Source organism: Pseudophryne corroboree, chromosome 3, assembly GCF_028390025.1.
Source record: "Pseudophryne corroboree isolate aPseCor3 chromosome 3, aPseCor3.hap2, whole genome shotgun sequence".
In the NCBI taxonomy this organism is placed as follows: domain Eukaryota; kingdom Metazoa; phylum Chordata; class Amphibia; order Anura; family Myobatrachidae; genus Pseudophryne; species Pseudophryne corroboree.
The window spans coordinates 558,710,747-558,728,441 of record NC_086446.1 but is presented as its reverse complement, the minus strand read 5'-3'; the positions used below and the strand labels follow the sequence as shown (position 1 = coordinate 558,728,441).

The 17,695-nt window shown below is 45.1% G+C and overlaps 1 protein-coding gene across 1 annotated transcript in view; it reads left to right on the top strand.

Annotated features, from left to right (window-relative positions):
- Positions 1-14,826: 14,826 nt before the first annotated feature.
- The window catches only part of SMIM36 (small integral membrane protein 36), a 179,000-nt gene continuing 176,131 nt past the window's right edge, over positions 14,827-17,695 (top strand). Inside the window, exon 1 of the mRNA XM_063963675.1 lies at positions 14,827-15,263. Coding sequence (XP_063819745.1) covers positions 14,926-15,189 — 264 coding nt within the window. The 5' untranslated portion in view covers positions 14,827-14,925 and the 3' untranslated portion in view covers positions 15,190-15,263. The remainder of the gene's footprint in view (positions 15,264-17,695) is intronic.

Below are 17,695 nucleotides of genomic sequence, written 5' to 3'. Positions count from 1 at the left end.
ATTCACATCACCCCACACAGTATGAGCCAAAACTCACATTATCCCACCCACATTACCCCCCAAAATCCACATTTCCACACACAGTATGATCCAAAATTCACATCACCCCACACAGTATGATTCAAAATTCACATTACCCCACACAGTATGATCCAAAGTTCAGGGACAGGGAGAGTGACAGCAGGGACATAGTTACAGGGACAGTGACAGCAGGGACAGTGACAGAGAGACAGCAGGGACAGTGACAGACAGAGTGATAGCAGGGACAGGGAGAGTGACAGAGAGAAAGTGACAGCAGGGACAGAGAGAGAGAGTGACAGCAGGGACAGGGAGAGTGACAGCGGTGACAGAGGGACAGAAAGAGTGACAGAGGGACAGTACCTGAGCAGCTGATGGGGCTGTGGTCGGCGGCGGTGCAAAGGCTGAAGTCAGCGGCAGTGAGGAGAAGGCCCTGGGCAGTGGTGGTGACCAGGAGAAGGCCCTGGATGGCGTAGCGGAGGATGACATGGGCGGCAGCGGCGGAGGACATGGGCGGCAGCGGTGAAGAGGAGGAAGCCCAGGGCAGCGGCTGTGTGGAGATGGCCTTCGGTCCCTATGACCGTGGCATCACCATATGAAATCTATTCCAGTGTATACCGGCCCACTTTGAACACATATATATATATATATATATATATATACATACACACACACACACACACACACACACAATATTCCCCAGCACTCCAGGATCCCCTTAGGGTAACGTGTTCCAGGCCACTCCTAGGGGGTATGTGCCCCAAAATATGCAGGCAGGAATGAACAGGCAGAACTCGGAGACTCCTAAATAGTAAAATATCTCAACAGGGTGGTTTCATTAATCTACATTTTGGGGATGGTCTTCCTTTCAGGTCCTGAAGAAGGGGAAATAAACCCCGAAACATAAATTAATAAAAGCACCCTCTTGAGACATTTCACTATTTTCGAGTCTCTGAGTGCCACTAAATAATCGCAGGGTGGTGGCGGCACTCTTCAGACTTGCACAGTGTCCGTGGTATATACACGAAACATGACGGCCTAATGGTCAATAAACGGACACTGCCTTAAGGACCCTGTGCAAGTCTGATGAGTGCCGCCACCACCCTGCGATTATATATATATATATATATATATATACACAGCAAAACGAGGCGGCACTTGGAGTCATTGTAAACAAATATAACGTGTATTAAGAATAAATGTCAACGTTTCGGGGACCAACTCCCCATCTTCCCCGAAACATTGACATTCATTCTTAATACATGTTATATTTGTTTACACTGACTCCGAGTGCCGCCTCGTTTTGCTGTCTATATGAGGCGTGTGTCTTCTGTGGAGGACACCGTGTCACAACTGAGGGCCTGAGCTGACGGGAGGCAGCCTCAGTTGTAGGGGCTGAGATGTACCGGAACCTGGGAGGTTGTATCAGACCCCTGGACATGTAAGTAACATGAAATAATAACTGCCCGAAGGCGTGACCACGACAACTTGGATAAAAGTCAATGATGTTTATTATGACAACTCCGCAACACAGCAGCAGTAAAAGAAAACGTAAAAGTCAGCAAAGAATAAATACAGTTCCTGGGTACTACAGGATGGCAGGAGCCACAGGGCACTGGTAGTGTGAGATAGTTCTTATAATCTTCTAGATAGAAAGTCCTTACCAGGCCCGACTGTAGCAATGGAGATAACCCAGGATTGTGCCAGCTGGTGTTCCAGGAAAAGCTGGGTTGCTGAAGATAAAACGGCTGCTGTGGATACTGGCTGGAACCAGACTGTTGTTTGCACGGAGTGGATACTGGCTGGAACCAGTTAAATAATAAATGAACTTGGGAGCGATGAAATATGAACTGAAATGTAGAACTTGAGAGCGGAGAAATAATAATACCGGTGGAGAGTGGTAAAGTGTAGAAAGGACACCGGCCCTTTAAGAGAAGCTGTACTCTGCTGGAAGCTGAGCTGGAAGCAGGTAATGTTGTAGCTGGAAACAGATGAATCCACAATGGATTGGAGAGTCAGGCTACACCGCAGGTGGAATGCTGGTGCGGGTCTCTATGGTGGAAGTCTTGAGACAGGAGCTGGAACCTGGAAGACAATCACAGGAGAGAGACAAACAGGAACTAGGTTTGACAACCAAAGCACTGACGCCTTCCTTGCTCAGGCACAGTGTATTTATACCTGCAGCAAGGAAGGGATTGGCTAGGCAATTATGCAGATTATCAATACTGAGAACAGATTGGTGGAAATGATCAGCTGACAGAATCCAAGATGGCTGCGCCCATGCAGACACTTGGAGGGAAGTTTGGTTTGTAATCCATGTGGTAATGAAAACAGTAATGGCGGCGCCGGCCACCGGAGACAGGAGGCGCCAGGCTGACAGATGCACATCCAACCACGCGGACACAGCGGAGGCCGCGGCTGACGTAATCGCCACTCAGACACTCTGCATGCAGAAGTTCAGGGACGGCGGCGGAGGCCGCGGGAGACGCCATGCCAGGTGTAATATGGCGTTTACTGTGACAGCGTCCCAGAGTGACAGGAGAGGATACAGGAATGTACACATCAGGATAACAGATGGGATCCGGTCCTGGAGCGCTGAGCCAGCCTTAGGAGGCATCTGATGGGTAAGAAATGGCGTCCAGATACCCGGATCGTGACAGCACCCCCCCCCCCTTTAGGAGTGGCCCCAGGACACTTCTTTGGCTTTTGAGGAAACTTGGAATGGAATCTCCGGACCAAGGCAGGAGCATGGACATCAGAAGCATTGGTCCATGAACGTTCCTCAGGACCATAACCCTTCCAGTCAATAAGATATTGTAGTTGACCGTAACGGTGACGTGAGTCCAGGATCTTGGCCACTTCATACTCAACGCCTCGTTGAGTTTGGACTTTCGGAGTTGGAGGAAGTGAGGAATGAAACCGATTCAAGATCAGCGGTTTCAACAGGGAAACATGGAATGTCCTGGGTATTTTTAAGAAGGGAGGCAACTGGAGTCTGTAAGCAACAGGATTGATGACTTGTTCAATCTTGAAAGGACCGATATAGCGAGGTGCAAACTTCATACTGGGAACTCTTAACCTCAAATTCTTCGTGGATAACCATACCCGATCACCCACCTTGAGAGCAGGAACTGCTCGACGCTTCTTATCCGCAAACTTCTTGTACCTGAACGATGCCTTGAGCAGAGCTGATCGTACGCTCTTCCAGATATTGGCAAACTGATGCAAGGTGATATCCACTGCGGGAACAGAAGTTGCTGGAAGCGGTTGGAACTCAGGGACTTTAGGGTGGAATCCAAAGTTAGTGAAGAATGGTGTTGAAGCAGATGAAGAATGATACTGGTTGTTATGACAGAACTCGGCCCAGGGAAGTAATTGAACCCAGTCATCTTGAGAGGAGGACACATAGATGCGGAGGAAGGCCTCCAAGTCCTGATTCACCCTCTCGGTTTGACCATTGGTCTGAGGATGGTAAGCCGTGGAAAACTTTAGCTTGACTTGGAGGACTTGACATAAACTTCGCCAGAATTTGGCTTTGAATTGAACTCCACGATCTGAGATAATTTCTTCAGGAAGACCGTGGAGTCGGAAGATCTCTTGTATGAATACTTGAGCCAACTTGGAAGCTGACGGAAGACCGGTGAGAGGAATGAAGTGTGCCATCTTGGTGAACCGGTCAACTACCACCCAGATGGTATTGAACTTGTTGCACATGGGTAAATCTGTAATAAAATCCATCGACAAATGGGTCCAAGGTCGACGGGGAACAGATAGTGGAACCAGTTGCCCCGCAGGCGACTGGCGGGATACCTTATGTTGAGCACACTTTGGGCAAGATGCAATAAACTCCAAGACGTCCTTTTTCAGAGTTGGCCACCAATAGGACCTAGAGATAAACTCCAGGGTTTTTTGGATACCTGTATGTCCGGCAAAACGGGAAGCATGGGCCCAATGCATGAGCTTCTTCCTTAGCATCGGTTTCACAAAACTTTTCCCTGATGGGGGCGTAGAGTCCATCCCTACCGTGGAGAATGCCAACGGATTTATAATAGGATGCTTGTCTGAAGACTCTGACTCATTTTCTTGCTCCCATGAGCGGGAAAGGGCATCGGCCTTGCGATTCTGAGAGCCCGGACAGAACTGGAGTTTAAAGTCGAACCTGGAAAAGAAAAGTGCCCATCTGGCCTGACGAGGGTTGAGACATTGTGCGCCTTTCAGATATAAAAGGTTCTTGTGGTCTGTAAGTATGGTGATTGAATGAGAAGCTCCCTCCAACAGATACCTCCACTCTTCTAGAGCGAGCTTGATGGCTAGCAACTCCTGGTCGCCAATGGCATAGTTGCGCTCAGCTGGGGAGAACTTCCGGGAGAAGAAACTGCAAGGGTGTAAATGGCCATCTTTAGCCCTCTGAGATAACACCGCTCCTACTCCAACGGAGGAGGCATCCACCTCTAAGATGAAAGGAGAGTCGATGTCAGGCTGTTTCAGAACAGGCGCAGAGATGAACCTTTGTTTTAAAAGATGAAATGCTTGCATGGCTTCTTCAGACCACTTGGACGGGTTAGCACCCTTCTTAGTGAAAGCAGAAATAGGCGCCACAATGGTGGAAAAGTCTCGTATAAACTTTCGGTAATAGTTGGCGAACCCTAAGAACCTCTGGACCCCTTTGAGGGTTAAGGGTACCGGCCAATTTTGGATTGCTTGTAGTTTCTCAGGATCCATCTCTAGTCCGGAACCGGACACAATGTACCCTAGAAACGGAATGGACTTGACTTCAAAGACGCATTTTTCTAATTTGCAATAGAGATGATTGACACGGAGACGGGACAGAACCTCTTTAACCCAAAAACGATGTTCCTCTAAATCGTTGGCAAAAATGAGGATATCGTCTAGATAGACCACGACATGACGGTATAGAATGTCTCTGAAGATCTCATTGACAAAATGCTGGAAGACAGCTGGAGCATTGCTCAATCCGAAGGGCATGACGAGGTACTCATAATGTCCGTCAAGGGTGTTAAAGGCGGTCTTCCACTCGTCACCCTCACGGATCCGGATGAGATTGTATGCACCTCTCAAGTCCAGCTTTGTAAAGATGGTAGCTCCGCTAACTCTGTCAAAGAGCTCAGTAATCAGGGGTAAAGGATAACGGTTCTTGATGGTAATGTCGTTCAAACCTCTGTAGTCGATGCACGGCCGCAGACCACCATCTTTCTTTTTTACAAAAAAGAAGCCTGCGCCGGCTGGAGAAGAAGAAGGTCGAATGAACCCCTTTGCTAGGTTCTCTTTAATATATTCCTCCATAGAATGCGTCTCAGGCAGAGACAACGGATAAGTTCGGCCTCGAGGTGGAACCTTCCCTGGAACGAGATCAATCGGGCAGTCCCATTCTCTATGAGGAGGAAGGATATCAGCAGAAGCTTTACTGAACACATCCGTGAAATCTTGATATGGAGGAGGTGGAACATCAGACGACCTGGGGGAGGAAGAACAGACAGGCAATACTTTAAACAAACATGTCTCCGCACAGGAGGAACCCCATGCCAGGATTTGCGTAGTCGTCCAATCAATTGTAGGATTGTGAAGACGGAGCCATGGAAGGCCCAGGACCACAGGATGTGTGGCTCTTGGAATCACTAAAAAAGAAATAAGTTCGGAATGAAGAACTCCCACTCTCAGACGAACTGGTAGAGTCCTTAAAGAAATAACTGCATCAAAAATTTTGCTGCCATCCACGGCAGTTAAAGAAATGGACGAAGGAAGTCTCTCGGTGGGTAGGGACCACCGTTTAACATAGGCTTCGGTAATAAAGTTCCCAGCTGCTCCGGAATCAAGGAGGGCAATGACGTTCCGATAACGTTGAGCAACTTGAAGCGAGACTGGGAGATTACAATCTTGAGGAGATGGAGAGGAGATCATTACTCCTAGCCGGCCCTCTCCTTGGCGAACTAGGATTTGGAGTTTCCCGGACGTTTGGGACAGGCATTAATGGTGTGAGACGGAGCTGCACAATAGAGACAGAGAGACTCGGAGAGACGTCTTCGGCGCTCAGCAGGAGTTATACGGGAACGGCCAAGTTGCATGGGCTCATCTTTAGATGGTGACAGTTGACGAGGAGGAGGAGCAGAAGATTTTGGAGCAGATGATCTTCCACGCTCAGTTGCTCTCTCTCTGAAACGTAAATCAACTTTCGTGCAGAGTGAGATTAGCTCATCTAACTTAGAAGGTAAGTCTCTGGTAGCTAACTCATCTTTAATACGCTCAGATAAGCCATGCCAGAATGCAGCATACAGGGCCTCGTCGTTCCATGCCAGTTCGGATGCCAGGATCTGGAACTGTATCAGATATTGGCCTACAGTACGTGACCCCTGGCGTAAACGGAGAATCTCGGATGAAGCTGAGGTTACCCGGCCTGGCTCGTCGAAGATGCGCCTGAATGTTGACACGAAGGCAGTGTAGGAAGATAGCAGGGTGTCGGACCTCTCCCATAACGGTGATGCCCAATCAAGGGCTGAGCCACTGAGAAGAGAAATAATGTAGGCAATTTTTGTACGGTCACTGGGAAAATTGCCAGGTTGTAGCTCAAACTGAATCTCACACTGGTTGAGAAATCCCCTGCAGAATCTTGGAGATCCGTCAAATTTTGCTGGCGTTGGAAGATGAAGACGTGGAGCAGAAATGGGTAAGGTGGGTGGGGTTATAGCTGGAGTCACTGTGGTTGACGCACCAGACGCGCCTGATCCACGGAGAGTTGTCTGAATCCCATCCAGCCGAGTAGAGAGATCCTGGAGACAGCGGATGATGTGGCCCTGTGCAGCCTCCTGATGTTCTAGTCGGGCTGCCAGTTCTTGCATCGGCCTGGCCGCTTGATCCTGGTCTCCGGCTGGATTCATTAGGTCAGTGCTTACTGTCACAACTGAGGGCCTGAGCTGACGGGAGGCAGCCTCAGTTGTAGGGGCTGAGATGTACCGGAACCTGGGAGGTTGTATCAGACCCCTGGACATGTAAGTAACATGAAATAATAACTGCCCGAAGGCGTGACCACGACAACTTGGATAAAAGTCAATGATGTTTATTATGACAACTCCGCAACACAGCAGCAGTAAAAGAAAACGTAAAAGTCAGCAAAGAATAAATACAGTTCCTGGGTACTACAGGATGGCAGGAGCCACAGGGCACTGGTAGTGTGAGATAGTTCTTATAATCTTCTAGATGGAAAGTCCTTACCAGGCCCGACTGTAGCAATGGAGATAACCCAGGATTGTGCCAGCTGGTGTTCCAGGAAAAGCTGGGTTGCTGAAGATAAAATGGCTGCTGTGGATACTGGCTGGAACCAGACTGTTGTTTGCATGGAGTGGATACTGGCTGGAACCAGTTAAATAATAATTGAACTTGGGAGCGATGAAATATGAACTGAAATGTAGAACTTGAGAGCGGAGAAATAATAATACCGGTGGAGAGTGGTAAAGTGTAGAAAGGACACCGGCCCTTTAAGAGAAGCTGTACTCTGCTGGAAGCTGAGCTGGAAGCAGGTAATGTTGTAGCTGGAAACAGATGAATCCACAATGGATTGGAGAGTCAGGCTACACCGCAGGTGGAATGCTGGTGCGGGTCTCTATGGTGGAAGTCTTGAGACAGGAGCTGGAACCTGGAAGACAATCACAGGAGAGAGACAAACAGGAACTAGGTTTGACAACCAAAGCACTGACGCCTTCCTTGCTCAGGCACAGTGTATTTATACCTGCAGCAAGGAAGGGATTGGCTAGGCAATTATGCAGATTATCAATACTGAGAACAGATTGGTGGAAATGATCAGCTGACAGAATCCAAGATGGCTGCGCCCATGCAGACACTTGGAGGGAAGTTTGGTTTGTAATCCATGTGGTAATGAAAACAGTAATGGCGGCGCCGGCCACCGGAGACAGGAGGCGCCAGGCTGACAGATGCACATCCAACCACGCGGACACAGCGGAGGCCGCGACTGACGTAATCGCCACTCAGACACTCTGCATGCAGAAGTTCAGGGACGGCGGCGGAGGCCGCGGGAGACGCCATGCCAGGTGTAATATGGCGTTTACTGTGACAGCGTCCCAGAGTGACAGGAGAGGATACAGGAATGTACACATCAGGATAACAGATGGGATCCGGTCCTGGAGCGCTGAGCCAGCCTTAGGAGGCATCTGATGGGTAAGAAATGGCGTCCAGATACCCGGATCGTGACACACCGGAGCAAGCAAGTTCCTTGGATGGATCAACTGAGTGCCGGAACGCAGGTGTGTGTGTGTACACACACACACATATACACGTATACATACATATACACACATACGTGTATATATACATATATTATTATAAATTTTTTATATATTTGTAGCCCAGAGCACTTCCCCCCCTCCCCCGTTAGTCCCTCACCAGCACTGACGTCCAGGATCGACCATAGCAGGCAGCCGCTGTCACAGTAATTGGCGCCGAGGTCTGACACCGCGCTACAATCAAGAAACTACACCTTACCCGCGGACCTTGCTGCAGTGACCTCCCGGCAGCAAAGGCTGCTGGGAGCTGTAGTTTATGTAGTTTCCGGATTGTAGCGCTGTGTCGGACCCCGCCGCCGCGTCCAATTAGTGACTGCCGCTGCTGCGGCTGCCTGCTATGGTCTTCAATGCAACCAGGTGTCAGTTTGGCGTGACAAACTACCGGGGCGGGGGGTGACACACCTTGGGGGGCTGGAGTGGACAGCTGCTTAATATTAATTCTACCTACTGGCCGCGGGTGGCACCGCCGGGCGGCGCCCCCCCCTCGGCTGGCGCCCCTGGCGAGTGCCATCCTGGCCAATAGGTAGATACGCCCCTGTTAGGCAGCTTTAGTGTACAGCAGCCTAGTTTGCCAACACTTGTGGGGTGTCACTGAGGCAACCCAGTACAAAATGAAGGATTAGACATCATTATGCTGTGTAATTATGGCGGCAACCATTGATCTTATAAGCCACAGCCACCACCACTAGCATATTTTTCTAGAGATAAGCAGTCTGGTTTTGCTGAAAACCAAACACTCCCAAACTTTACGGTTCTGAGACAAACAGAGTCCTTCCCCCAAGTTTGGATCTAAGGGGTCTATTTACTAAGCCTTGGGTGGAGATAAAGTGGATGGAGATAAAGTACCAGCCAATCGGCTCCTAACTGCCATGTCACAGGCTGTGTTTGCAAAATGTCAGTCAGGAGCTGATTGGCTGTTAGTTTATCTCTGTCCACTTTATCTCCATCAAAAGATTAGTAAATAGACCCCTAAAAATCAAATGTCGTGCTTTTTGAATTTCATGTACTGTAAGTCCCTTCCTCATGATTAGTTGCCATTTTACTTTGGAAATGAATGTTAGTGATGTAAATAATACTGAAGGAACAAAAACAATTCCAGATTACATGATTTTACCTGTGTTTATACATTTTTAAAGAAATCCAGATACAAAACCAAAACCAATACACTTGACGGTGGTTTTGCCAAAACCAAAACATGACTGGTTTAGCACCAAAACACACATCTCTACTTCTTATAAGCCCTGCAATATCACCTCTGTCTCATGCAGGGGACCCTCTCTTTTTGTTTCCTTTGGGCACTTATGGTTCCGCATCATAGCCCGGCCACCTTTCCCTCCCATTCCCCATTCATTTGAAATCTCCATTCAGAACACTTTTTGCATACAAATGTATGGCCCCACTGGGGTGTTCCCCATGTGCACACATCCTGCAAAAAAAAGCTTTATAATTCACAGTCATTTCATTGATTTAAGCTTTTCATCAAATACTTCCCACATTTTCATTGGTACATCTTTTGTCCAGAACTTTATTGCTTAGGTACTCTTTGCAGTCCCTGCTTCTGGCTGAGAAGTTTGCCACTCAGTAGCTTGGTTAACCATTTTCCCTAGCTCACAGCCCATTTTTAGTGGCAAATGCAGAACGATAGGAAATTGGCTTACTGACCTTACCTCATGATATTATGCTTGCAGACAGATGCAGATCAAATTTGCAAGGTTTCACTACTGCTGAGTTGACTTTGTTGCTCTGGTTTTTATTTTGCTGCAGTAATCTGCTCAGAACTGTTAGTCTTCACATGCTTTTTTACATCCTGTTTGTCCAACTGCATGGCAAATTAATTGAGCACATTTCTGTACCCCTATCTTTATTGTACAACCCTGTTTAGTTCTCAAGGCGATTTTATGGGAAACAGTTACAGACCACTGGCATGGTCAATGGCTATGACCACGGGCATTGAAAATCACTAGTTTTAAATTCTATTATTAAAGTCTGTGATTTGGAATCTTTTCAGGAGGGGTTCTCTAGTGAAGAGTGGAGTAACAGAAACAATAGCAGTTCGGGGGCCAGCTTGCTGCATTGTTGAGGCTCACTCCCATTCAATACCCTGGGTAGGCAGATTTCTCTGACTGGGATCAGCCACAACACCATGCTTGGTGGTCCTTACATGAGTTATTGGTATAGTAGTTGGCTGCCTATCACTTCCCTGTGGTTGTTGATTATTCAGTCGGCCTATACAAATGTTGTTGCATAAGTAAAGTGGTTTCACTATTAGCAAGAACCAGCATGGGTTTGTGAGGGACAGATCATGTCAAACTAACTTATTTAGCTTCTACGAGGAAGTGAGCAATAATCTTGACCAGGGAAAAGCAGTGGATGTGGTCTACCTAGATTTTGCAAAAGCCTTCGATACAGTGCCTCACAGGAGACTGATCATCAAATTAAAGGAGCTTGGCCTAGGAAAAACTGTTTGCACATGGATAAGTAACTGGCTGGATAACAGGGTACAGCGAGTAGTGGTCAACGGGAAGTCCTCAAGCTGGACCCCAGTAGTCAGCGGAATACCACAAGAGTCTGTACTCGGGCCACTACTGTTCAACAAATTTATCAATGACCTAGAAATAGGCCTGGAAAGCACAGTGTCAATCTTTGCAGATGATACTAAACTGTGTAAGGTAATTAATTCAGAAATAGATGTGGATTCTCTGCAGAATGATTTATCTAAACTTGAAATCTGGGCATCTAAATGGAGAATGAGGTTCAATATAGAAAAATGCAAGGTTATGCATTTCGGGACTAAAAACAAGGATTGGATATATTACTGATTGAAAATTATATCCAAGGTTACAACATTTAAAATATTGACGTTGTTAATCCGGTTAACTAGTCAAAAAACATTACTTCAGCGGGTATGTTATAATCAACTCAACTTAATACAGGTTGAACACGATGGGCATTTTTCCTCTATTCAACCTCAATTACTATGTTACTATGTTACTGATAGTTGGATGTTCTTTGTTCTCCCACATGGAATTAAAGGGTAAGGGGATCAATGCTGCATCTGCATAGCCTTGACTTTGAACATAATTTAAGTAATTCCTGGAATTATATACTATCATAAAAGTCTGTTATTTTGAGTCTGTCTTTGGCGAGTGTCTCAAAGGTGAATTTTGTTAATATCACACGTTCCTTGGGTAGTAGCTAAGAGTGGAGAGGCAGAAAGGATGGCAGTCCAGGGGCCATCTTGCTGTATTGTTGAGGTGTGCTGCTGTGCACTACACTTGGTAGGCTGATTTCACCCTACTGGGTTTACTGGGACCATTTTGCTGGATGGGCCTTGCATGTGTTATTGGTATGGTTGTTAAAGACCTATCACATCACTGTGGCTGTGTTGATATGACAATTGGCTCATACACTATTTGTTAGCAGTGAATTTGCATTAAGTCAGTTGGATTCACTGAGAGCTGGCGTTTTTTTCTTCTGCCACAAAATATTTTTCTTTGTTTAATAAAGCTGATCAATTTTAACACCATTGAATGTTTTGTATCTACAATTATATTTACATATAATTAAGGTTTAATAGTAAATATTAAATATTTGGGCAGAATCTGGAAACCCGTTTTAGGAATGCACTGTCTTTCAGGTGGTGTCCAGATTGGACGATAGACAGAAAATAGTCAATAGACTGATACCGAAAGGTCAACATTCAATAGGTCGACAGGGTCAAAAGGTTGAAAGTTAAATAGTTGACATGGACTTAGGTACACATGGTCAAAATGTCTTCAGGTTCAAAAGGTCGACTTGCAAATTGTCAACACAAAGACATGGTTTTTCCTGATTTTTCATAATTTTTAGTGTCAGAGTTTATGGTTAGGCACTTTGTGGAGGGTTCGGGTTTGGTGCAGAAGAGGAAGGCCAGGGTTAAGTACCAGCAGTAGGGTTAGACAATAGGGGGTGGTTAGTGTTAGGCAATAGGGAGAGGGTTATGTTTATAGTTAGGGCTAGAATTATGTTTAAAATAACAAAAAAAAAAACTGTATTGACCATTTGCATGCCAACCTTTTGACCCTGTCAACTTTTTGACTCATCAAACTAAGTCCATGTCAACCATTTAACTATCAACCTTTTGACTCTCTCGACCTTTTGACCCTGTTGACATACTGACTGTCGACCATCTGGTGTCGACCTATTGACTATCTATTTACTGTAGATCTTTTAATTCACACCACTTTCAGAATTCAATTTAAAATCATAAGAACCAGACACTTTAAGCAATGGAATTATAAGAAAAATACTGTGTATGAGTGACATGATGAGATGCACATATGAAGACAGGACATTTACTACAGTACAAGGCGATCAGATGGAATATCAAATAATGGAATACAAGTGCCGAAGAGGTAATGGAAACCCAGTACATATACACTAACACACACACACCAGTGCCATAACTAGATATTTGGGGTGTGGCCTCGCTAAAGTGGGTGTGGTTTCACTGAAAGGGGTGTGGCATTGCAAGAAAAGACTACCTTATACCTTAGTTTTGCAGCCTGCACGCCCAGACACTGGCCACCGCACATTATGCCACACACTGCAATGGCCCTTAGACATTATGTCACACACCATAATGCCAATTACGCAATATGCCACACACCGTAATGCCCCTGGCACATTATGCCACACACCGTAATGCCTGTGACAAATTGTCACACACTGCAATTCCCGTTATAAATTATGCCACACACTGCAATGCCCCTGAGACATTATAGCACACACCGTAATGCCTGTGTCACATTATGCCATGCATTGCCATGCCCGTTATACATTATCCAATACACTGCAATGCCCCTGAGACATTATATCACATACAATGCCCGTGACACAGTATACTACACATCGTTATGCCAGTGACACATTATGACACACACTGCAATACCCGTTATGCATTATGCCACACACTGCAATGCCCCTGAGACATTATACCACATACCACAATGTCCGTGATACATTATGCAACACACCGCAATGTCTGTGATACATTATGCCGCACATCTCAATGCCCGTGATACATTATGCCACACATCGTAATGCCTGTTAAACATTATGCCACACACCGAAATGTCTGTGATAAATTATACCACACACCGCAATGTCCGTGATACACTATGCCACCAAACCGCAATGCCCATTACACATTAAGCCCTACAGTAAGGCTTCTAATTACTTTTAAATTACCTGCTCATTGCCAGGAATTTCATGCTCTTGGTTCCATGCACAGTGCCAGGGGTTTTCTTGCTCAGTGTGTCATGCTCGTTGCCAGGGGTTTCAAGCACTGGGTTTTATGCTCGTTGCCAGGCATTTCATGTGCTTGGTGTCAATCTTGTTGACAGGGGGTAATGCTTGTTGTCAGGGGTTTCATGCGCTGGGTGTCATGCTCATTGCTATTGGGTAATGCCTGTTGCCAGGGATTTCATGACCTGGATGTCATGCGTATTTCAACGGGGTAATGCTCGTTGCCAAGGGGTTTTCATGCTCGCTACAAGGGATGCCAGGGTGGCATGTGAAAGGGTGCTGTGGCCGCTGCCAGCGCTATGTGCTCACGTGGGTCCTGGCACTTCCTAGACGCTAGAGGTGAAGTATGACCTGTAGCATGTCTCCTCCATGGTGGCGGCAGGGACATTTAGCAGACTGACATGGGAGGGACATTTAGCAGACTGACATGCGGATGGCTAGTCCGCATGTCAACCTGCTCTGAATCAGTGGCGGCAGCCCTGCGCCTCCAAGCCTCCGCAGTGGCTGCGGGGGTGGTAGTTACACCACTGACACACACATATATATGACATCATTCCAGATAATTTATTATAGTTTATGAAGTTTGATTACAGACTTTTAAGGAGTGTCAATCTACCAAAGTAAAATATTAAGGCCCAGATTTATCAAGCATTGGCACGTGATTAATTGCACGGTGATATAGTACAAGCCAATCAGCTTCTAACTGCCATCTTACAAGCTGAGTTTTAAAAATGACAGTTAGGAGCTGATTGGTTGGTACTTAATCACCATGTAATTTATCATTATCCAAGGCTTGATAAATCTGGGCGTCTATGTATATATCTCATGCAATTGCATTTAAAGCCTGACCTTGATTAAACTAGTCTTTGTTTATGAATTATACTGTGTGTGTGTATATATGTACAATAAACCATGGTATAAAGTTTATGATAATCTGAAAAGAAAAGAAATGTTCAAAATTTTGTCTAGAAACATTGCAAGGTCCATTTATTTTCTCTCTGAAATGACCAGAAAATGAATGCCAGTGGTAATCTTCATATGCAATCAGCTCTGAGTGTAGATATGACTATGCTTTCATTTCAATCACGGAAATGCATCTTCTATGTGGTTTTCAAAGGGAGGGGATTAAGTTATTAAACTGAGCCGCTTTAATCATGCAGCCTAGAAATGAGTGTAGGGGATTAAATGTATTTTTACCGCACAATCCTGTGCATCCATTAGCATCCATGCACTGCACTCTGCACCCCTGTGCACGAAACCACAGAACAGATCCGTATGCCTAGAACACTGCAGGAGAATATGGGATGTAATGGAATTTTACTTGGAAATTGACCCTGTGACTCTGAACTTAATTATACTTGTTGCCAGTTATGTCATTCTGCTGCTGGTATTCCTGGTGTCCTGTGTGCTATATGACTGCAGGGGGAAAGACCCCAGTAAGGAGTATGCTCCAGAGACCTTGCCAGAAAACAGGTCGCCCATCCGTTTGGTGGTAATGCAGCAAAGTGCTACTTGGGCCAAAGCCTACCAGAACACAACTGGATTATTGGAGAAAAAAGTTACAGTGGTCTAAAGAGATTACCTACAGTATGCACACTTGTGTAAAGCAAGCTGAACCTCTGCAATGCCTGTCATCAGAATGAATAAGTAAGTACATGTGGACTTTGTGCTCACACACTATAGAATAATAATAATAATACAGAATATCAGATTAATAACACTTAATAGCAATTCAACTATTGGTGATATTTGGATTGTGTAGTTTGTCCTCTTTTTGTGCATTAATAGAACACAATGGGGCACCCATACTGTACCTCAGTTTGCTAAGCGATCTCTACTTTTGAGTTGGTTTCTTTGTTTTCAGAGACTCATTCTTAAATCATTTATACTGGTAACAAAAAAAAACTTATTTTAGGAGTATAAATAATTGTTTTAATGTAAATGATTTCATAATATTATTTAAAAATATGTTTACAGAAGACGTTGCTAAAAAAAATATGGGAAAGAATAGATAACATTTTCGCCAATATGGTAGCCATGAAACATTGAAATTCTTGGTAGAAACATTTCCAAAATGTTTTCCCTATCTCTAGTGCACAAGAGGTGCAGTTATTCAATCAACAAATTATTTGTTTGATCAGGGCAGCATCTGATTGGTTGCTATAAGCACTATTAAAGACACACATAGGGGGTAATTCTGAGTTGATCGCAGCAGGAACTTTGTTGGCAGTTGGGCAAAACCATGTGCACTGCAGAGGAGGCAGATATAACATGTGCAGAGAGAGATAGATTTGGGTGTGGTGAGTTCAATCTGCAATCTAAATTGCAGTGTAAAAATAAAGCAGCCAGTATTTACCCTGCACAGAAACAAAATAACCCACCCAAATCTCTCTCTGCAAATGTTATATCTGCCCCCCCCCCTGCAGTGCACATGGTTTTGCCCAACTGCTAAAAAATGTCCTGCTGCGATCAACTTGGAATTACCCCCATTGTACTGATTGTATATGCAGTGCTCTGGTTCAATTGTAAATTATGATTGACTGTCCAGCAAAACACCCAGTCGTCAATTAAGCACATCAAGAGATTGTTGTGTATTTATATGTTTTGCCATATAACTTGTTGTCTATATTACCAAAGGCATGGTTACATTTGTTACACAAGGGGAGTTGTATCAAGCCTTAGAGAGAGACAGAATGGAGTTCTGGCCCACTGCAACCAATCAGCTGCTGTTATTTCAAAGACTGTGCTAGATAAAGGAGAGAAACTGATTGGTTGATTTGGGCAACTTCTCCACTTTCTCTATCCATTCAAATATTAAAAAACAAACAAATGATAATAATCAGTCTATGGAATACTCTGCATGCTGTAATTCTTTTGTATAAAACCCAACAAGTATGATATCAAGATAAAGAACTACATTTTCAAAAAAGCCTTCTGAAATCTAATTACAGTGAGTAGAATAAAAAAATAAATTAATCCCTGGGAAATTAAGGGAAAAATGCAAAAATTGTGTAGCCTCATGATATGTAGGTATGGAATGGACATACCTGGCAGCAACTGGATTAACTTCATTTTAAAAAAAAAAAAAGGATACTGTGGTCATTTGCAAGCATATGACAATCACTTGTATTGCACATTGTGCTTGAACAACAAATATAAAGGGATGCGGTCAAGATACCGCCGGACGGAATCCCGGCGGTTGGAATACCAACACCGGAATCCCGACCGGCACAATCCCGACATATTTTCCCTCTGTGGGTGTCCACGACACACATAGCCTGCAAGGGACTGCGTTGCGCTCGCCCCCCTGTCAGGATTGTGCCGGTCGGGATTCCGGTGTCGGTATTCCGACCACCGGGATCCCGTCCGGCGGGATTTCGTACTGATCCCAATATAAAATGTGTCTCACTTTTAAAGAATGCATTTTCAACTGTCTCTAGAAAGCAGAACAAAAAAAGCAGAATATACAGATGCGTGCTCTTACATCTTGCCTAAATACGCCACGTAGCGGGAGATGCCGGGTGTGAGTGAGCTGACAGGTCCCGTGCAACTTCGTAAGCATCGGGCGTCTTTTTTCCCCAAAAAATACGTCTTTTTCGCATTGCTTTGCAAATAGGACACACAAGCAGACTCTGCTGATTAAAATGATATGGAGTATTCCTATATTCTCTGTGCGTCTGCGCCTGTAACAGCATATGAAATGGTACGTTAAAGTGTTTTCAAAGAAAACACTGTAGCATAGTATTCCGTATGCAGATACAGCCGCTGCTGCACACAGGATATAGGCATTCTGCATACTGTATCATTTTAAACAACATAAGCTGTATGTGCATCCTATTCACATCGTTTTGTGACTAAGAAGCATTTTAATGGAAAAAGTTGCACATAAAAATGCTCGGCACTCCCAAGTCACGCTACAGAATGGCGTGACTAGATGGGCTCTTTAATGCGCAGGGAGGCTAGATGTACCGATGACACATCTGTAGTAGCTGAATTGATACAGTAAGTACTAAAATAACCAAAGTTTTGTCAGTAGGTAGCTCATAAATATAGAAAACCTTCTTTAAAAAAACTCTCAC